General features: G+C 45.0%; 1 protein-coding gene across 1 annotated transcript in view; it reads right to left on the bottom strand.

Annotated features, from left to right (window-relative positions):
• LOC142583742 (nicotinamide N-methyltransferase-like) overlaps window positions 1-16,250 on the bottom strand; it is a 134,852-nt gene extending 118,602 nt beyond the window's left edge. Inside the window, exon 1 of the mRNA XM_075694229.1 lies at window positions 16,132-16,250. Within this exon, the coding sequence (XP_075550344.1) occupies window positions 16,132-16,186 (55 nt within the window). The 5' untranslated portion in view covers window positions 16,187-16,250. The remainder of the gene's footprint in view (window positions 1-16,131) is intronic.
• Between the last annotated feature and the right edge of the window lie 6,378 nt (window positions 16,251-22,628).

The raw sequence follows: 22,628 nt of genomic DNA, 5'->3' as shown, positions 1-22,628 counted from the left end.
TAACGAAAGCTTCTTCATAACTCGGCAGAAGCGTACGAACTCGGCCACGTACGAAACGCGAAAAGCAGTGTAATAGGCATAGCATGCCTCGAAATCCAGGCTTTTGTTCTCACCGCATTGAAAGAGTGCGCGCGTAGCCATATCTCGCGCCAGGAACTTGCTTCGGGCCAAAGTCAAATTAATATGACCGTTTTATTTTCCACGAGAGTGTATATGTGCTGGAAAAACAGGTTCGCGGCAATAAAATAAACCTGAAGAGACCGCAGCAATACCTTGGTTTGGGCGAATTGGTTTATCTTGACAATTTTCATAAAAACGCACTAAAGACGAAGTCAAATGGAAAAGATACGACAGGACTTAGGCTACTTCCAACTGCCGTTTATTTGAAACGATCATCTATGCTCTGCGCATCAGGTATGTACATCATGCACTCAATAGAGACCGGCACGCGACCCACGTGTAGAGAACAGGCAAAACTGATGCGTTCAAGAAAGTATAAATACATCTAAATGCGCACAGTTGGCAATCGAGACGTCTGCACGAAAAAAATAAAAAGAAACATCAGATTGCAGTATGCCCTTGTTATCCATGAATTCGTAAGCGCCATAGAAGACCAGCTGATGCCTAGAGGACGTGTTCGAATAGGTCTCCTGCAACTACGCTGTACGAAATCCGCTTTATCACATGTTTAGTGGCTTTCTTGATGACCGACGCTGGAATTCTACGGCAGACATCTGTCATCCTTCCCTTGAGCTAATCAGACGTCCGTCTTGATCATGTAAACACGATCTTTCACATAACCCCAAAGAAAAAATTGAGTGGAGAGCTGTCAGGAGACCTAGCCGGCCAATTCAAAGGTCCGTGCCTTCCAATAAACTGTCCATGAAAAGTCACATCCAACCAGTTTCGTTCCCGGCTGCTGCTGTGTGCTGGTGCCCCATCTTTATGATACCACAGAAGTGGAAGAAGTGACAGCAGGACTTCGCTGACAAGTTCATCCACCGCTCCTTCAAGGATTTTATCGACGTCTATAGAGCTGTCTAGTCAGTGTGTAATCGAAGGTGGACCGATTATAGCACCAGTGTAAATTCCGCACAACATATTGAACGACCAGTGGTAGTGGTGCCGACTGCGTTTTACCCAATGTAAATTGGAGTCCCTCCAATAGTGTGCATTATGGTAATTCACTTGGGCGTTTCACCAAAAATTGCTTCAACGACGGCTCGGCAGGCCTGCCGGATCCTTGGTACGCAGTTGCTGCTTGCGCTCGGCTGCACGAACCTGTTCATGTTCCCGGGCTGCAGCATCGGCACGGCGTACGTAGGCGAGCTCGTTCCCGTTTCTGCTCCCGGCGTTGCTGATTGAAAGCTGCCTGCTACTAAGGAGCCCGTATGACGCGTGGCCTGTACATTCCTGAGCTGGAGAGAAAATGCTGCGCATGCTCTCGGCTGCGACGGAGAGCAACGACGTCACTACAGGAGCAGCTCATCCAACACCACCTATATAGCACAAGGCCCTTTCACTGCGATCCTTGACGTCGTGTTTCCTTGTCCGACTGCCATAGAATTTGATGGTTAGGCTCCCGAGTAGGTAGCAGTGACTTTGACGTCACCGCTTTCACCAAGCCGGCATTGTCAACAAAAATTTCGGGAATGTAGCGTGACGTCATGGATCGGAGTAAACGAGCCTTGTGCTTTCTAGGTAGGGTTGGCTAAGCGTGCGCCTCTTTTCTTTCGCGCATGCGCATGGGGTTGCGCCTAAGCAGTTTTCGGCGTACAGGTGACCGACAGATGGACGAACGGATGGACGAATCGGCCTGCGATATAAAGCTTCGCTGTAAAAATTCACCGACGATTACAATAGTCCCTAATGAGAAATTTCAGCGCAGTTATATGGGTGTATTGATTTCGCGATATATTGGCTGGCGCGGACAGTCTGTCTTGTGCGGCACGTTGCCAACGGAGCGTAGTGCGGTGCGACTGCCTCGCTAATGTGGAGATCACGTGAGCCAGAGTGAATGTTTGATATTTAGTGGCACATGTGCTAGGTATGACCAAAGAGCGCCATGCTAGTGTTAATGGGTTCGCAGTGGACTGACGGGTTCTGTGAAGGCAATGTGACGTGGCTGTAAAGGGGCCTAAAAGGGTTGACGTAAATTGCATGAAATCTACGTGAAATGAAATTATGGGAATAGATATTGACGTGGTACTACGAACATTTAAATGCATTGAGAAAGAGTGATGCAATATACAAAATTTCTGATCGTCTAGAGAAATAAAATTGTCTACAGCACCACTGCCTCACCGGGGCCCTTGAAACCCAAGGGCCTATAGGCATGTGCGAACTATCGTTGCGGCATCCTCTGGAAAGAGGATGCGCTACAAAATGAATGGGCCTGTAACATTTAGCACATCTTTCAAGAAAGCGAGGACTGCTTTGGTCTTAAAAAGGCGTTCTTTACCAAGAAACATAGCCGGATGCAGAGGGACGCAATGGCGGTATGCTAAAGGAAAATGTTTCCTCCTGCCTCTTTCTGCTTCTCGGCACTCCAGGAAGACGTGGAGGATGGTCAGCCGGTCGCCACATCTACCATAGGTTGGAGGCTCGTTACCGGTCAAGAGAAAGTTATGAGTGCCAAATGTGTGTCCTATTCTTAGCCCAGTGAATAGGACATCTGTTATTCGTGTATTCGTAGTTGGGTGCCAGAAACCTTACATCGGCTTTATTAAGTAAGGCTTATTATTCGTTTCAGTAGCCCACAATCGTTGCCAGTGGCTTCGCAGTTTTTCTTAGGAAATGCTTCATGTCTGTGGCCGGGACAGCAGAACGAATACCCTGCGATGCCATTGATTTGGCGATCTCATCGGCAAGCACATTACCCTCGATTCTTCTATGGCCAGGAACCCAGCATATTATTACATGTCTATGCGATAAATAGATGTTGCATAAGAGGGAGTAAAGTTCATTGAAGACATGGTTTCTGTACTTTTGTAGAGAAATGATTACTTTTACAAGACTAGTCTGTGAATACGATTGCTCTGTCAAGTTTCAGTTTCTTTACATGTTTTACTGCAGAAAATACTGCATAGGCTTCTGCAGTGAAGATACTTGTCAGTGGGTTTAACACGCCAGATTCAGAAAGAAGAGGGACCAAGAGCAGCGTAAGATACGCCAACATGTGATTTTGACGCGTATGTGTAGAATTCGCTGCGGAAGTACTTCGATTGAAGTTCACGGAAGTGCATAGCGATTTCGAGGTCAGGAGCGTGCTTCGTGACCTCTACAAAGACTATGTCACAGTCCATCACCTGCCACTTCCAGGGCGGTGACAGATTAGCTGGAACCATTAGGCGATGTTCAAGTAATGGGAAATCCATTTCTTGGCTAAGTTCTCTTGCACGCAGTGACAAAGGAAATCTCATATAGAGTCTCTATTACGAAAAAGTGTGTCACACGTCAAGCCGTTAACGGTTCTGAAACACGGATGTTTTCTATGAGAGCTCACCTTCAGAAAATAGGTAAAGATGGCGTATGTCCTCTGAAACTGGAATGACCACTCATATGACTCTGCGTATAGACTTTCGACAGGGCTTGTTCTAAATGCACCAGTGGCCAGGCGGATACGAAGATGGTGGACGGGGTTTACCATCTTTAGCGCACTCGGGGCGGCAGAGTGATAAACCACTGCACCATAGTCCAGTCGTGATCGAACTAGGTTCCTGTAAAGATTCAGTAAACACTTCCTGTCGCTACCCCATGTTGTGTGGGATAGTATTTTAAGTAGGCTCATTGTTTTTAGGCATTTTGCTTTAAGAAATTTTATGAGTAATACTTGTTGGGGGGCTAGTTGGTGCATGTTTCCAGAAGAGGGTTATAGCGCCGAAAAAACACAACACACAGCAAGCGAGACGGGACAGGCGCATGTCCCGTCTCGCTTGCTGTGTGTTGTGTTTTTTCGCCGCTATAACCCTCTTCTGGAAAGACTGTGTGAAATGAATGCAAGCCTGGAGTCAAGGATAACACCTAGAAATTTCTGCTCTTCGTTGACAGGAATTTGTTTTCCGCCTAGTTCTACGCAACAATCTGGGACCGGGCCTCTCTTTCTTGTGAAGAGAACACAAGAACTTTTGTAGGGGTTGATTTGAAATCCATTTTGGTCTGCCCACTTGGGCACCTTGTTTAGGCCCTGCTGTACCTGTCTTTCGCACACTGTGAGGTTGCAGGATTTGAAGCCTATTTGTATATCGTCTACGTGGATGGAATAAAGAATGGCTGGCGGCAGTGAAGCACGAAATGTGTTCATCTTAACGATAAAGAGTGCAACTGAGTACGCCTCCCTGGGGTACACCAGTTTCCTGTGTGATGATGGTGATGATGTGTGGTGTTTTATGGCGCAAGGGCCAGGTTTGGCCAAAGAGCGCCATGACAAGTGGCAATGTTCACGATGTATTATGGATGGCGCGCACAATGAATTCCTCATGGTAGATGTCACATGGCTGTAAAAGGGTCTAAAACCTCTAGCTGTAAGTGGCGTAGTATAGTTGCTAAAATAATGACGGTGACTAGGCAGGGATGTGGGCTATATGGCAATGAGCTTTCGTTAAAACATTACGCAATAAAACACAGACACCAGAGTTTCTAGAGAGCCCTTGAATGCAGGGCTGTTAGTCACGTGCTAAAATTGCCTGGCCAAATGATTTTCAGGGTGTTGGTTTTGGCTAAAAAATCTAAGACTATTTGCAGTTTAAAAAATGGTTCGTCACTAAGAAAAACTGCAGGATGGAGAGGTATATTTTGCCGATATGCAGAAGGGAAATACTTTTTCCTCTCCGTCTCTATTGCAGGGCACTGGATAAGAACATGGAGGACTCTCAGGCTATCGCCGTACCTACTACAAGTAGGAGGATCCCCGCCAGTCAAGAGGTATGAGTGAGTACTGTAATTGTGTCCTATTCTTAATCGGCAAAGAAGCACTTCCTTGTACCGTGCTGTTTTGTCACTTATCCGATTCCGCAATCTTGGTTTTATGATATGTAACTTAGTCAATGTTTGTGTATCCTACTCTGCTTGCCAATCATTCCTCAATTTACGGCGCAGAAAGGGCTTTAGGTCTGTGGCAGGAATGGGGATATTTCCGTCTATGTCACTAAAACTCACTGACGTAGCGTTTTCGTAGGCAGCTACGTTGCCTTTTATACCTTTATGGCCAGGTACCCAGCATAGTATAATCGCTTGGTTGCACATATATGCGGAGCATAACAAGCTATATAGCTCATTAAAAACCGAATTCTTATGCTTTCGTAAGCTAATTAGGGCTCTCACTACAATTAATGAGTCTGTGAAGACAATAGCCTTAGCGATATTTGTGAGCCGTATGTGTTGAATGGCCTTAAGAATGGCGTATGCTTCCGCTGTCAAGATACTGGTGTGTGGGTTTAGTGGTCTAGATGGTGAAAGTGAGGGTCCCAGAGCTGCGTAAGCAACACCAGCTGGAGACTTCGAAGCATCTGTGTAAAATTCATCACATGAGTATTTCTCCTTGAGTTCCAGAAAATGCGAATATATGTGTGCCTCCGGGGCTCGTTTCGATATTTCTAAGAAAGAGATGTCACAATGGATAGTCTGCCACTCCCAAGGCGGTGGAAGCCTTGTAGGAGCCATTAGGACATTGCGTAAAAGAGGGACCCCTGTTTTTTCTGAGAGTGCTTCCAACCGGAGGGACAGTGGAGGCCTAGTGGCTGGGCGGTTACGAAACAGCCTAGCAGTGGACAAGTCGCATATAGTAGAATGACAAGGATGTTTAGCATCTAAGTTAACTTTTAGGGCGTAGGATAAAGTTAAATATGTCCTTTGGTAGTGCAATGACCATTCGTTTGATTCGGCGTAGAGGCTTTGCACAGGGCTAGTCCTAAAGGCGGCTGTAGCCAGGCGGATACCTAAGTGGTGAAAAGGATCTAGCATTTTCGGAGCACTAGGTCCGGCAGAATTATAGATTATTGCTCCTTAGTCAAGGCGTGCTAATAGACTTTTGTACAGCTTTAAAAGGTATCGCCTGTCGCTTCCCCAAGATGTACGTGACAAGAGCTTCAGCAGGTTCATAGACTTGAGGCACTTTGCTTTCAGATACTTCAGGTGTGGTACAAAAGTCAGCTTACTGTCTAAAAAGATTCCTAGAAATTTGTATTCATGGCTCACAGATAGCCGTTCTCCATTTAGATCTATTGCGGGGTCCACCAGTATGCCTCTCTTGTTAGAAAACAGGACGCATGTACTTTTTAGTGGGTTTAGCTTGAAACCATTTGGTCCGCCCACTTAGATAATTTATTTATGCAAAGCTGTACTTGTCGCTCACAGATACTTAGGTTACATGATTTTAAACCTATCTGGATGTCATCAACACATACAGAATAAAACATGGTATGTGGTATGGCAGTCTGGATCGAGTTCATTTTGACAATAAAAATATTGCAGCTCAGCAAACAACCTTGCGGAACACCAGCCTCTTGCGTAAATGGACGAGAGAGAACATTACCAACTCTAACACGGAACGTCCGATTGGCGAGGTAACTCTGAATAACGTTCAACAAGTTGCCTCGAACTCCCATTTCAGCCAGGTCACGGAAGATTCCAAAGCGCCAGGTTGTGTCGTATGCCTTTTCCATATCTAAAAATACTGGCAGGAAAAACTGTTTATGGACAAAGGCATCACTGATATTTGTCTCGATGCGAACAAGGTGATCTGTTGTGGATCTATCCTCCCTAAAAACGCACTGTAAGGGATCGAGCATCTTGTTGCTTTCCAGAAAATGGATGAGGCGATGGTTAATCATTTTCTCCAACAGTTTGCATAGACAACTTGTCAGAGCTATTGGCCTATAACTGTCGAGTGAGGAAAAGTCCTTGCCCTTTTTGAGAATGGGGATTACGATTGCTCCTTTCCAGACAAACGGAATGTAGCATGCGGAGAACATAGAATTGAAGAGTGACAGTAGTGTTTCTTTGGTTTCAGGGTGTAGGTGTCTGATGATCTCATACATTATTCTGTCACTTCCTGGGGTGGACTTGCGGCAACAGATCAGTGAGGCCTGGAACTCAGCCATCCAAATGGACGATTGTATACTTCATTGGATGAGCCGTTCCGACCCAAATTCATCTGTTCTGCAAGTCGCTGGTATTTTAGAAATGTATCTGTGTAATGAGATGTACTGGAAATGTGCTCAAAATGTGACCCTAGACGATCTGCCTGATCCTCAAGAGCGTCTCCTTTTGTATTTAATAAAGGTAGGGGATGAGTTTCGTGGCCTTTTATTTTGTTCACCCTTTTCCATGCGTTTCGTTCGTCTGTAGACGAATTGATGCTGCTTATGTAGTTTTTCCAACTTTCGCGTTTAGCGCGGCGGCGCGTGCTTCTACCTTGCGACTTGATCGCCTTGAAATTAATCAGATTCTCTGTGGTTGGGGAAATACGGAGGAGGTTCCAAGCCTTGTTTTGCTTTTTCCTGGCTCCCCTACAATCCTCATTCCACCATGGAATACGTCGTTTTGAGGGCGAGCAATTTGTTTGGGGAATGCATACTGATGCAGCCTCAATAATGAACGCTGTTATGTATGTTACTGCGTCGTCTAAGCTAAGTTCAGAGATATCATTCCAGGGCAGCTGTGTTAGTTCGCGAAACTTTCTCCAGTCGGCTGAGTCAACTTTCCATCGAGGGAGATGTGCATGACACTCACTTTGTTTTTTAAGGTTTACAACGATGGGGAAGTGATCACTTCCATAAGGGTTATTAATAACATCCCACTCCAGATAACGCACAATTGTACTAGACGCTATGCTTAGATCTATCGAACAAAATGTTTTGTGTGTAGAGCTGTCAAACGTTGGCTTTTTCTTCAGCAAGCAGGAACTTGAAAAGAATAGGATGTTTTCTACAAGCCGTGCTCTCGCATCACAGCGAGAGTCGCCCCACAGTAGGCTATGCGCGTTTAGATCACCGACGACTATATAAGGGTGATGCAGCTCATCAATAAAGCTTTGGAATGTTGTGCTAGAGAGTTGATAACTTGGCGGAATTTATACGGACGTGATAGTAACGAGTTTATTGAATAGTACTGCTTGGATAGCAACTGCCTCAAGAGGAGTTCGGAGTTGCAGTTGCCGACAAGCAACGCCTCTGTCTACTATTATTGCTACCCCGCCGGACGATGCAACAGCAGCATCTCGGTCCTTCCGGAAAATAGTGCATTGCCTAAGAAAGTTGGTTTGCGTAGATTTAAGATGTGTCTCCTGAACACACAGCACCTTTGGATTGAATTTGTGTAAGAGTTCTTTGATATCATCGAGGTTGTGGATCAGACCTCTCACGTTCCAGTGTAATATTTGTGCATCCATATTGTTTGTGTTTACGTGCTGTGTGTCAAGAGATATATCACTTAGGTTGGCTCAAGGGACCTTTCCAGTCCCCTTGATGCGGGGTATTTCTTTTTTGTTGGCGCGCTCCAGGGAGCAACGCCGTCCCTTCGGCGTCTGAGACGCCGGATAAGTTTTTGTTACATCCATCGCCACGTCAGAGGCGCTGAATGACGCCCGCTCAGCGGGCACGCTCGGGGGTTTTTCGGGCCTGTCTGCACGAGCAGTGGCCCTGGGACCGGCAGGCTCGGAGGTCTGCTGGCCCTTTGTGGTAGGGGCGGAAGAGCCGTGGCTGCTCCCGCCAGGGGGGTTAATGGCGTAACCGCCGTCACACTCCGTGTGACTTGCGCGGCCGCCTGAAGATGTAGCGCTGCCCCCCGGCGCGCCACATCGGTGTAGGAAGGACTGGACTGATTTTGGAGTGAGAAACGCTTACGTGCCTCTGGAAATGATAGGTTTAGTTTTACTTTCAGTTCTATGATTTGTTTCTCTTTTTTTCAAGTAGGGCACGATCGCGAGTAGGCGGGGTGGTCTCCTTCACAGTTGGCACAGTGGTTTGTTGATGTACAGATGTCAGAAGCGTGTTCAGAAGAACTACACTTGGCACAAGTAGCACGTCCTCTGCAGTTCTGCGACCCATTCCCAAAGCGCTGACACTTGAAGCATCGACGCGGATTTGGGATATAAGGTCTGACGCGAAGCTTACAGTAACCGGTTTCTATTATTTCAGGTAGGTTGCAGGTTCCGAAAGTAATGATTATGTGTTTGGTAGGTATTTGCTTGTCATCTCGCCTCAATGTTATTCTTTGAACTTTGACTACGTTCTGGTCTTGCCATCCATCAAGCAGTTCACTTTCGCTCAGTTCGAGGAGGTCATCTTCTGAGACGACCGCGCGCACTGTGTTCATTGATCTGTGTGGGCCCACTGAGACGAGAATTTCCCCAAATGCTACAACTTTCGACAGTTTGTCATACTGCACTTTGTCGCGGATTTCGAGAAGATCGCCACTTCCCATCTTCGTTACCTTATAGCCTGGGCCAATTGCTTCAGTGAGAGATTTCGCTATAACAAATGGTGAGATCATTCTGACTGTTTTCTTATCGTTCTGACTATTACAACGTGGTACTATGGAAAAGATTGTTTTGGCTGCATGAAGAAAGTGAATGTTTCATTGGTGGGCCCCCTCTTCAGGGAGCGATCAGGTAGCGGAGGAAAGTTATTTTCCATATAGACCAGGAAAATTCGGCGGCGATGGTGGCCACCCACCACGAAGCCCAACAAGGGGGCGCTACAAGATTGGAAGATTACCTGCAGACGCCAGCCATGCATCGCCGCTATAACCTAATATATATATACCCAAGGCAGGATATATTACACACGGTTAACCCCTGCCGCCAGGAAATACGGAAGTAATAAGAAGTGAAGACAGGAAAGATGTAAAAGTGGGAGAGAAAGACGAAGATTGGAGAGGAGGCCAGGAAAAGGCAACTGCCGATTTCCTCCAGGTGGGTCAGTCTGGAGGTGCCGTCTATGTGAAGCCGAGGAGCTTTGTTGCCTCCGCCGGGGGGCCTTAAAGGTCCAAACACCCAGCTTCGGCTCAACCCCTAGGATCCTCCTTTCCCCAGACACGGCTAAGCCGCGCACGGCTACACGCGGGAGGGTCCAACCCTCGTGTGCTCGGGTACGTGGTGTCGCAACGCACCGAACGCCTGCTTGCGCAGACGCCCCTGCGGGGAGTTTCCTGTGGGAATTTTCACCCGAAATGTACGGTTTTGTAGGTAGCTTTCGATAATGTTTAACATATTGCCGCGGATTCCCAGCTCCGACGGCTCGCGCAATATTCCGTACCACCAAGTTGTATCATACGCCTTTCCCATGCCAAGAAATACGGATAGGAAGGACTGTTTATGTACGAAAGCATCGCGAATGTTTGATTCGATGCGCACGAGATGGTCGGTTGTAGATCGCCCTTCCCTGACGCCACACTGAAGTGGGTCAAGCATTTTGCTGGACTCTAGGAAATGTACGAGACGGCGATTGGTCATTTTTTCAAAAAGCGTACAAAGGCAGCTCGTAAGCGCTATAGGACGGTAGCTAGTCAGCAGTGATGTATCTTTACCGTGCTTCAAAACAGGGATCACAATAGCTTCTTTCCATTTAGATGGGAGGTACCCGGCAGCCCATATAGCATTGGGAAGTGCGAGTAGCGTTATTTGAGTATCGTTGTGGAGATGTTTAAGCATGTCGTACATGATCCTGTCAGGTCCAGATGCAGAGCTCTGACATGCAGCCAAAGCAGCTGTCAACTCGGCAATGTTAAAAGGCAGGTTATATAATTCGTTCTGTCTGCATTTGCGGTTGATGGCCTCGCGTTCTGCTAACTGTTTGTGCTTTAGGAATGCCTTGGAATAATGATTTGAGCGGGAAATCCGCTCAAAATGTTCCCCGAGTGCGTCAGCTTGATCTTCTAAGTTATTGCCGTCATCGTTTACTAGGGGCAACGGATAAATTTCTTGTCCCTTTAGCCTTCTAAGGCCGTCCCACACTTTTGCCTCTTGAGTATATGAATTTATAGCTGAAAGGAACATCTTCCAGCTTGCCCTCTTTGCCTGTCGTCGCGTTCTTCCCTGATATTTAAGCCATTTTAGATTCTACAAAATTTTCGGCCGTAGGGCATTTACGCAATTTGCTCCAAGCTTTATTTTGCCTCCTCCGTGCCTCTCTACAATGGTCATTCCACCAGGAGACCCGTCTTTTCAATGAAGTGCCGCTTGTTTGTGGGATGAATTTTTCCAGTGCATCAATGATAAGAGCGGTAAAATATGATACGGCATGATCTATGCTAAAATCCCTTATAAAATCCGGTAATATATAGGTGGGTTCTTTAAAACATTCGCAATTAGCTTCGGTTCGTTTCCAGTGAGGAACAGGCGGAGGGGAGCCATGTTGCGTTACTAGGTTTAGAGTTAATGGGAAGGGATCACTTCCAAATGGATTTTTAATTACATACCACTCTAAATCAGAGAAGATAGAACCAGAACTGATAGACAGGTCTATTGACGAGCATGAATTATGCTGTGAATTATAGTAGGTCGGTTCCTCCTTATTAAAGAGGCAAGCACCAGAGTTTAAAAGGAAATTTTCAATAAGTCGATCTCTCGCGTCGCGTCGTAAGTCTCTCCACATCGGGTTATGGGCGTTAAAATCTCCCACGAGTATATAAGGTTCGGGAAGCTGATTAGTAAGGTTATAAAAGTGTTTATTCGAGACGCTGGTTTGGGGGTATATAAATGGAACACACAGTTACTAATTTATGAAAAAAAAATTGCCCGCACTGACACTGCCTCAAGGAGTGTGTTAAGGGCAACAGGTCGGCAAGCGACAGATTTGAGGGCTACTATTGCTACATCGCCAGGGGCGTTAGCCTCGTCGTAGTCATTCCGAAAGATAGAGAAATTACGAAGGAAATTAGTGTTTGTAGGTTTTAGATGTGTATTGAACACACAGCAACTTTGGATTATGTTTGTGTAAGAGTTCTTTAATGTAGTCGAGGTTACGTAAAATTCGTCGTAGATTCCACTATAGTATTTGTGTTTGCATTATGATAAATGTGTTGGGCGCTTTGTGTTTAAGAGATAAGGATTAGCTTACGGGCCCTTTCGAGGATCCGTGACGGGAATTTTGTATTTTTTGGAGCGGTCGAAAGATACTCGCCGCTCCTTAGGCGCTGGTGGCGCCGTCTGGCTCGTTGTTGTGTCCATCGCCTCTTGCGAAGCGCTGGACAAGCGCTCTTCCGAGCGCTTTGTTTCGCCTGAAGGCCTTGACACGTTGGACGAGGCCTTTGAGGCCACCTGCCCCGAGGTAGATGGCCCCGTCTCCTGGGTTGGCGTAGCAGCGCCAGCTGCAGCCGGCGGGGGGGGGGGCGGATGGCGTCACTGCCGCCTCACTGGGTGTGGGTCGGACAGCCGCCGGAGACCGTTTTGTGGCGCTGCCCCCTGACGCGCCACTTCGGCAAAGCTGCTCTTAGGCAGGTATGACACCCGCCGAGGTGCCTCCTTGAACGATATATTTTCTTTCACTTTGATCGTGACGATTTCTGTTTCTTTTTTCCAAGACGGGCACGACCGCGAGTACGCGGCGTGCTCTCCATCACAGTTTGCACAATGCAAAGAGTTCTCGCAAGCTTCAGACGTGTGTTCATGGGCACTGCATTTCGCACATGTTTGGCGGCCTCCGCAGCTCTGCGAGCTGTGGCCAAAACGTTGGCATTTGAAACATCTGAGCGGATTTGGCACATATGGTCTAACACAGAGCTCGATGTACCCGTCCTCTACAGACTCGGGCAGAATACTTGAGCCGAATTAGGTGTTTGGTCTCAATTTCTTTACCATCCCACCTCAGCTTAATTCTCTAGACATCGACAACATTTTGCTCACTGAAGCCCTCCAGGAGCTCAGCCTCTGTCAGCTCATCCGAGACAACGCTCATCATCCGAGAAAACGCCGCGGGTGGTGTTCAGAGTACGGTGTGGAATTACTGTCACGGGAAAAACCCCCAATGACACTAGACTGGACAATTTTTCATACTGTTTCCGATCATGCACTTCTAAGAGGAGATCACCACTTGCCACTTGAAGCCACTTGCCATCCTTGATGCCTTGTAGCCAAGGGCATCACTTAAGGACTTGGAAACTAGAAAAGAGGAGATATTTTGTACTTGCTTATCTGATTTTTCTGAGTGAATGACCTGGTATCCTGGGAAGCTCGGCCTTTGACGTCCAAAGAACTGGAAAATATCTTCGGTGCGCCCTTTTTTGTGAGGGTGATCTGGAAGGGGAGGAAAGGAACTAGCCGTAGACAAATTTATTTGTCGGCAACATCGCCAGCCACCCACTGTGGAGTCCTACAAGGGGACGCTACAGGGACTGTAAAAACAGGTCCAGCAAACGCCGGCTGTAGGTTATCACTATAACCAAATATGAGATAACCTAGTTTGGCTATTTACACAAGGTTAACCCTTGCTCCCTGGAAAAATTTGAAGTATGCGGTAGCTAGGAGAAGACAGGAAAGATGAAAAGTGAGAGAAAGATGAAGGATGGAGGGAGAGAGAGACAGGAAAAGACAACTACCGCTTTCTCCCGGGTGGGTCAGTCCGGGGGTGCCGTCTACGTGAAGCAGAGGCCAAAGAGGTGTGTTGCCTCCGTGTGGGGGCCAGAAAGGTCCGAACACCCGGCATCGGCTCAATCCCTAGGATCCTCCTTTCCCCGGACACGGCTAAGCCGCACACGGCTGCACGCGGGTGGGTCCAACCCTCGTGTGCTCGGGTACGTGGTGTCGCAACACACCAAACGCCTGCTGACGCAGACGCCCCTGCGGGGATCACGTGAGCCAGCTCGTGGATGACGCCTGGGCGCGATTCACTACAGGCGCCGCCGACAGACATGAGACGACACGCGCTACTCTGGCGCGATCTCGTAGCCGCCGTCGCCGCACTTTTCCTGCGCTTTTCCCTTCGCCCATTCGCCATACTCTCCTCCTCCACTACCCATCTTGCAATAATCCGCTGCGCTCGTTCGCTCGCTTACGAGGGCAACGCCGACGCTTGCCGCAGGAATGGGCGCCACAGAGCGGCACTCTTGGGCCTTCGCAGGAACCTCGCAGCTATTGCCAGCGTACACCACGGCATATTTTTCAGCATTCTGAATTAAGCGCCATCGGCACAGAATGTTTACGGGTGATCCGCCACTGGTCCCCGACAACTTGTGAACAGACGTTGAAAGATGCTTTCACAGACATCTCTTTAAAATAACTTTTTCGGTATTCTGACTGGCACGAAGCACATTAAGTGCAAAAAACACACGGGTAAGAGCCCCACGAGAAACTGATTACGCGCCAAATCGCTTTAAACCTGATTTTTGTCGGAATGTCTCCGCACATACGAACAGCTGAACTGCAACAGAGTATTCGTGTACGTAAAGCTTCATGTTCTAATGGCGTGCCACTGTCTAATCATCAGTGTGTCACGATTGTGCGTTTCGTGCGCTTAGCAGAAGCAGGTAACGACTCACGGGCTACGCTGTGCATAACAGGGAGGCAAAAAGCGGGTGCCCGAACGCGGACGCACCGAGTGCGCTAAGTGCATCCAGCTTGGTGTAGGTACCGGCCCGAAATTTTGTGGCCACATGTGTCGCACTTATTTGTTGTGCTATGTAACCTGTTGTGCTATAATTGGGTAACTGGGTAGGAGAGAGGTCTGACTCCAGTCAGACGAGACACGACATTCTGGGCAAGTGGCTGCAAGTGAAGCAAACGACGGTGCGCTTTCTCTCGTAATTCCTGTAATGTCTTACCGGTGGCCGCGCACTACTCTATAAAGTGGGATTAAACAATTAAAATAAATGGGCGGCTGAAGCACACAGGTATCGGTAGTTCAAAAGCGCGAACACAGAATGGAGGAAGGGGTCAATAAAGTTGGCAACCAAGTACAGAGTAATTGCAAGCGTAAATAGACAACCAGGCGTCATCAGAAAGAAAGCAACGCACAAACAGCGAATTGGATGCAGAAAACGGAATATAAAAATACTGTGGAGATTTACAAGAATGGGGAGAAAGAAGTTGTAAAGGAAAATATACACGATAGCACCAAGGGCAGTGCGTTGTTATTTGAGGCTCGAGGTGGGTGCCCAAGAACAAGAACATACAGGAGAAAATATTCGCGACAAGATGCGGCATGTGTATGCTGCAGTGAAAATCTTGAGACCAATCAGCACATCCTAATGGAATGCGAAGGAATTCACCCAGTGAGACCCGTAGGCAACGTACACCTTCTAGATGCGCTTGGAATTAAAGTGGGCGGAAGCATCAACATGTCAGCAGTCGAGATGAGCAAGCCACATTTCAGCATTTGTCGAAAAAAAGCAGGGAAGAGATTGATACGACCAGATCCGTTACAGGCATAGGTAGCGGCAGAAACCATAAGAAATACTCAGGAAGAAAAAAATATTAAAGTGATGTATACAAAAATGCTGGAATAAAAACATATATAGCATACCTGAAAACATGAAGCAGGCTGGGTGAGTGACACAGTCCGTTTCAAAGGGGATATCAATAAATCATAATCATCAGTCGCCCCGTGACCACAAACAACGGAGTGGTATAAAAGAAGAACTTTCCCGATAATGGTTAAGAAAATTCGATGCAGTGAAATTCTTGTTTGTAAAACTATAAGATACGTAAAGTGCTTGGTGGCGCAACCCACCGCTACGTTTCAAAGGAACGCTCATAATACCCATCCTTACATCAATTAATACAGTCATCCATTAATGCACTTCAGAGACTCTCCACAAGGAGAGCGCGGATTTAGGCAGGTATTTCGGTGGACCGGAAGGATTGCGGGTTATCAGAAGCACTTGAAATGCATACAAGTACTTAAATTAGGGCGAGCTTATAAAAGATCGTACTTATAGCGCGATAAACGAGGACACAAGAAGAAAAACCAGACAGAACGAGGAGCACGGCCACGCTTGTAAGCGTGCAACTTTTGAAGCCTTGGGTGGATGCTATTTCTGGAGCACATAATTTCGCTTGTGGTAGAAACTGATGCAACTTCCAGGACTGGGACATAAAGGCCAGAGGTGACTTATCAATTGCGACGGAAGGTCTATGGCGTGCCTCAGCTGTGCTGTCACGAAAGCAAGCACAACCTCACACATCAAAACGCTTACCTGAGGTGAAAATTGAGTGCATTTCCTGAAGTATAGGGTTCAGCAAAGGTAACATTTTCACGCTATGGGCTGGATAGTTCTCCGGAGAAAATTCATCAAGTATTTTAGCGACGAGTTGTTCTTGATCCATGGTCGGGTTCTGAAAAAACAAAACAAAAGTGAGGTGAATTAAAAACTATATATAGGAAACATCATATTGTATGTTTACGCAGCAGACACATCTAGAGGTGAATGTGTACTTCTAGGTGCCACTAGGTTTTGTTATTTAACTTTAATTGCGTGTCGAGCAGTTAAACGCAAGAAGGCTATGAAAAAAAAAGGTTAGTGTCACCTGAAAGGCGAAGTGTCGACTGCGATAACAAACTATTAGAGAGCTCGCCAAGTAAAGATAGTAAATTTCTCTGTTGTAGAAACGTTTGAACGTTCTCTTACTAACTTAACAAGTATGGGGTCACGCGGGCACGGGCAAACATGAGCACATCTCACTCGATAGCCGTGTACACACTCTGTCTAAACGTTGGCCTGAGAAAGATCGGCAGCAGCGGCGAGCGAATCACTGCGTGCCGCCTCTCGCTTCAACGCGAACTACGTGGTGAGCCTCGGCGCGGCTGGTCTGTGTTACCGCGCTTGGACTTTATACGGAACATCATGGCGACGGCAACGGCGGAAATGGGCTTCCGGTGTGCATATAATTGCTATCTCAATAATAACAAAGACTTAGTAAATCAAACGTTCCACGTTTTTTCCTAGTGGACTATATTTGGTTATAAGACACCCTGTAGGGAACGAAAACAGTTGTTTGCTCTAATGAAATTGTGGAATTTCTTGCCTTACAGTAATAATATTGCAGTTTCTTTGTAACAATTTAACCGCCTGTTTCATAAACAGATAGGTAACCAATACCACGCTTTCATCTTAATCCTGTAAAGCCCACACGGTTTTGCGTAAAGAAACAACTGGAACAGAATGTTCATCTTTATTTTTAGCTGTGGAAAGTATACTCGTATCAAATTCAAAGTTGTGTATATGATACGGTTGGCATTACAGCGCTATGTATGTATTTTGTGGGATATCTTAGCTATGCTGTTTTGTTTTAATAAATATTATTTTTATCTATTAAAATCGACACCTCAAGTGCTCCTACATTTATTGTGTAGGAGTATTGATGTTCCTTGTAGTTTGCTATACGAGGGCCCGCTATTCTTTCAATCAGGGTCCTATTTCTGCCTGTTATCTGCACACATTTCTTTATATGTAACTGCAGTGAATTATTGTTTACCGCGAACCTCGTATATTCATTTACAATACAAAGGTCAAACAGGATACGCTTTACCCAGCGCATTGGTTTAGCGGATGCCGTGGCGCTGCTTATCAGGTCACAGGTTAGATCGTGGCAGCGGCAGTTGGACGGGGGAGAAATCCAAAAGCGCGTGGGTGCTTAGATACGCGTTCAAGAGCCACATGTGATGGCAAAAGGCGCGGAGTCCCCCGCTAAGGCGGGCCCCAAACCTTCATCGTACTTTTGGCACGTACAACCCCAGAATTTAAAGTTCAGCGATACGTTTTCCAGAAGAGGCGCAAATGCAAAACCTGTGAGAGGTGTTTTACTACATTGGATAAAAGAAACTTGCAGTACGAAGACATTTGAATTATTGTTATGAAACTGGTACTGACACGTACATCGTTTATATTACTTGGGTAACCAGTTTTCACCACCTAAGCGTGGTTCATAGGTTATCGCTCGGCGCAGGACATGTATTGTAACTTTCCTGAATGTTGTGACCGCTTCAATAGTGACATAATCTTGCCTAATCAGAGTGCGTACGCGAATGGAATAATAATGTACATCGTGGAACTCGTCCGAGCTCCAGCCATGACATTGGAACGCACAAAGCGCCATGTAGCCGACACACTTGACCTGCAGTTGAAATTTCGACGACCGGGCTCACCACTTTTTGTTAGGGCCAGAAATAATCAGAAGAATAAGAATGGGCTGAGGTGCGTTTGGCAGGCTTTCTCACATCATGAACAGCAGGTTGCCATTATCCCTCAAGAGCAAAGTGTATAACAGCTCTGTCTTACCAGTACTCATGTACGGGGCAGAAACCTGTAGGCTTACGAAAAGGGTTCTACTTAAATTGAGGACGACGTAACGGGCTATGGAAAGAAGAATTATGAGGGTAACGTTGAGGGGCAAGAAAAGAGCAGATTGGGTGAGGGAACAAACGCGATTTAATGACATCGTAGTTGAAATCAAGAAAAAAAAAATGGACATGGGCAGGACATGTTATGAGGAGGAAAGATAACCGATGGTCATTAAGGGTTACGGACTGGATCCCAAGGGAAGGGAAGCGTAGCAGGGGGCGGCAGAAAGTTAGGTGGGCGGATGAGATTAAGAAGTTAGCAGCGACAACATGGCCACAAATAGTACATGACCGGGGTAGTTGGAGAAGTATGGGGGAGGCCTCTGCCCTGCAGTGGGCGTAGCCAGGCTGATGATGATGATGATGATGAGTTCACCCAATAAGACTCGGGAACGTTGCACGCAATTTAGACGCAGCCTTGTTCTGCATTCTTCTCGACACATGACAATGTTATTAAAAAAAGATACACTTCAAATAAAAAAAACACATGTAGGAACATAATTTACACCACAGGTGATGTAATAAAGCTAATATTTAGCATTCAATGGGTCTTTAGCTTTTTTTTTCTGACGAAGATGACACAATACGGGTAGTTTGTTTGCCGTACTTGGTAGCGACGTTTTTTAAAAAAAATTGTTTTTTAAAGCAAACATAGTATATTAAATAGGTAATCGCTGACTTGGAAATACATAAAGGGAGAGTCGAACACGGAGGATCTTGAACTCGAGGATGACCGTACTAATTTCATACATGCACAAAACTGGCAGTGCACAGAATGGTAGGATGAGTCCAATAAACCAACCTCACGCCATAATACTATTTTATAAATAGCAGCTTGGATAAGGAAACAGTGATTTAAAAGTTACATATTATTGTTTGCATTTAGATAATTACTCCGTAAGTCATATGGGCTTAAGTGCTTCACCAGACAATAATACAAGAATAATGGTGTATATGAACAAATAAGTGATAAAAAGATATAACTGTAGTTACCAGAAATTCCTGCCATAATCTTCTCATTAAACATTTCCACCACTATAGAAAACCTCAGGATGTCATCGTCTGATGGCCCTGACAAAGTTACATAAAAAACTTCTAAAACACAAATCATTTCTGCTTCTTTCTTAGTCTTACTGTTTTCCCAGTCATTAACCACAAGTAGGCCAGCCATTGAATAAAAAGTTGGCAAAATCGTTCCGGTGTGCAAATCAGATAATAGTATCGCCCAATTTCCATAACAAGCGTCCCTTGCCAAAACATGGAAAAATATTTTTATCTCACAGTGTGGAATTTATCGACTGAAACGATTTCTTTCATTCATCAAAGCATGGTTCCTGCAAAGGACTGTCTTGTCAAACTCATTTGGCCATGTTTCTTCACGATTAGCTTTCAAACCTCGGTGCGAACACACAGGCCGACGCAATTTTCCTAGATCTTGCAGAAGCCTTTGACGAAGTAGTTCATCAACGGCAGCTTCTAAAACTTTATTCATCCTAATGTTAGAGATTGATAAAATAATTTTTGAATAATTGCTTGTAGTTTGTGCAAATCAATGACAATTAATGCTTCTAATCCGCTCCCCGTGACATCGGACGCTCCACAGAGTTTTGCGGTAGGACTACTACTGTCCTTAATAAATATATGGGTGAATTAGAACCTAGTTTCTCTAGTCATATCCGCCTACTTGCTGACAATTGTGTTGTCTACCGTATCATAACTAATATCGATCACCATATCTCGCGTCAGAATGACGAACACAATATTGAAAATCGGTGTGATGACTGGCTAATTCAACTAAATTCTTCTATGTGCAAAGTTATGTAAATAACACGCCGTCTCAATTTTCTCATTTTCCCTTATGGAATAGACAACAAGCCTACTGAATAAGTTAAATTCTTGAAATACCTAGGCATCACTATGATTCACGACCTTCACTGCTGCTTGCACGTGGATAACGTTATAACATCTGCTAACCTCGTTTTTTGAAAGCTCACTTACAAAATGCTCCTTCCCACTTAAAACTACTGGAACACAAATCAAATCAGAATCAGAACATCAGACGTAAACACAAATACGCTGCTGTCATGTAGCGCCCCCCCCCCCCCACCGGCACAAGATTTGCCTCACTAACGCCGTTGCAGTCGTACAGAATCGCCCTACTAGGCTCATTAATTCAGCATACTCTTAACAGGAAGCTTTAGCTCGGGCCCAACTCCGACGCGGCCTATTCAAATACATGTAAAACGCAAAAACGTTTTTATGAGATAACCCATGGACCGATTTTGATGAAATTTGTTGCATTTGAAAGATAAAGTTAAATTCTAGTGACTGTTGGAAGTGGAATTTCGATTTAGGGCTTGAATTTTCTTAGAACGATTTTCAAATATTTGACCGTTTGAAAAAAAAATAGAATCACGAAGTTTACAAATTGATAGCTATGCATCAAGAACTGATATCGCGGTTCTGTAAACGGCATCCATTAGATCATTCAAAGCGGACAAATTCAATATGTCATCTTAGATCTTACATGAATTTGTTACGTTGGTTACAACGGTTTTACAAAAGTTGTATTTCCCTATGATTAAATTTTTTTATATTCATGTGTAACATATCAATTTTGTCCGCTATGGATGTACATTTAGATGCAATTCACAGAATTGTATTATCATTCTTACTGGTTGAGTTACAGAGTTGTAAACTCGATAGTTTCGTTTTCTGAAAATTTTTGATTTTCGCCAATTTTTAATAAAAGATTGACAACCTAACTAAAAAATTCGAAACCAACAGTCACTAGATTTTAAGTTTTTCTTTTAAATGCAACAAACCTAGTCAAATTTGGTGCAGTGGTTGCCGAGAAAAACGAATTCTCCTTTTACATGTATTTAGATAGGAGCACTCGAGCTAAAGCTTCCTCTTAAGAGGAAGCTTTAGCTCGGGCCCAACTCCGACGCGGCCTATTCAAATACATGTAAAACGCAAAAACGTTTTTCTGAGATAACCCCTGGACCATTTTTGATGAAATTTGTCGCATTTGAAAGAGAAAGTTAAATTCTAGTGACTGTTGGAAGAGGAATTTCGATTTAGGCCTTGAATGTTCTTAAAACGATTTTCAAATATTTGACCGTTTGAAAAAAATAGAAGCACGAAGTTTAGAAATTCATAGCTCTGCATCCATAGCCGATATCGCGGTTCTGTAAACGGCATCCATTAGATCATTCAAAGCGGACAAATTCAGTATGTCATTTTACATCTTAAGTGAATTTGTTGCGTTGGTTACAACGGTTTTGCAAAAGTTGTATTTCTCTATTATTAATTTTTTTTATATTCATGTGTAACATATCAATTTTGTCTGCTTTAGATGCACTATTAGATGCAATTCACAGAATTGTATTATTTTTAGTGGTTAAGTTACAGAGTTGTAAACTTGATAGTTTAGTTTTTTGAAAATTTCCGATTTTTGCCAATTTTTAATAAAAAATTGACAATCTAACTCAAAAATTCGAAACCAACAGTCACTAGATTTTAAGTTTGTCTTTTAAATGCAACAAACCTCGTCAAATTTGGTGCAGTGGTCGCCGACAAAAACGAATTCTCCTTTTACATGTATTTAGATAGGAGCACTCGAGCTAAAGCTTCCTCTTAAGCATCAGCGCATCATGTTTAAAAGCAGACTCCTGCTTGCCAACTTTTTCGTATCACCAAATCACCACCAGCCTATCATTTCACAGTACTTTCGCCCTCCCACCACCGGCACGGATGCCACGTCGCACAGGTGTCGCCCGCCCCAAAGTGCACGCTGTCACATTTTCTCATTTTTTCCCCTCCTGTAGTTGCATACCAGAACCGCCTTCCTTACGACAAAGCTGCCATAACCAATTAATCTACATTCACGGAAGAAGTGCCAGCGATTTAACGAATATTGTTTTAAGTATTGTTGTAATCCCACCCAGGATGCAACGCTCCCGTGTTCGGTATCTACTGAAAATAGGTATGCTGAACGAAATTTATTTTAAACCAGGAAATTGAGTCAGTTGGTGTCGGTTCGTGGTTACGGGCAGCCTCATAGACGAGACAAGAAAAGAAATCTCACAGGGCGGGCGCCATACTTCAACTATGCTTTATTCATGGAAAACGTTTCTTTAAAAACGAACAAAAAATGCGTTAGCTCAGTTATCACAAAACAAGCAGACAGTAGAAAAAAAAAGGAAATCAAACGACGAGGATCACTCGCGCTTCAATATATTAGAAACTTATAGGTCAATATCGCCTAAATATCATGACAGACTAACTCAAATTACATTTTTCAAACTATTTTAAACTAATTTTTACGGTACCCATTTTATTTAGTGCATT

The sequence above is a fragment of the Dermacentor variabilis genome, chromosome 5 (assembly GCF_050947875.1).
Source record: "Dermacentor variabilis isolate Ectoservices chromosome 5, ASM5094787v1, whole genome shotgun sequence".
NCBI classification, from domain to species: domain Eukaryota; kingdom Metazoa; phylum Arthropoda; class Arachnida; order Ixodida; family Ixodidae; genus Dermacentor; species Dermacentor variabilis.
This window is presented reverse-complemented; position numbering and strand designations above follow the sequence as displayed.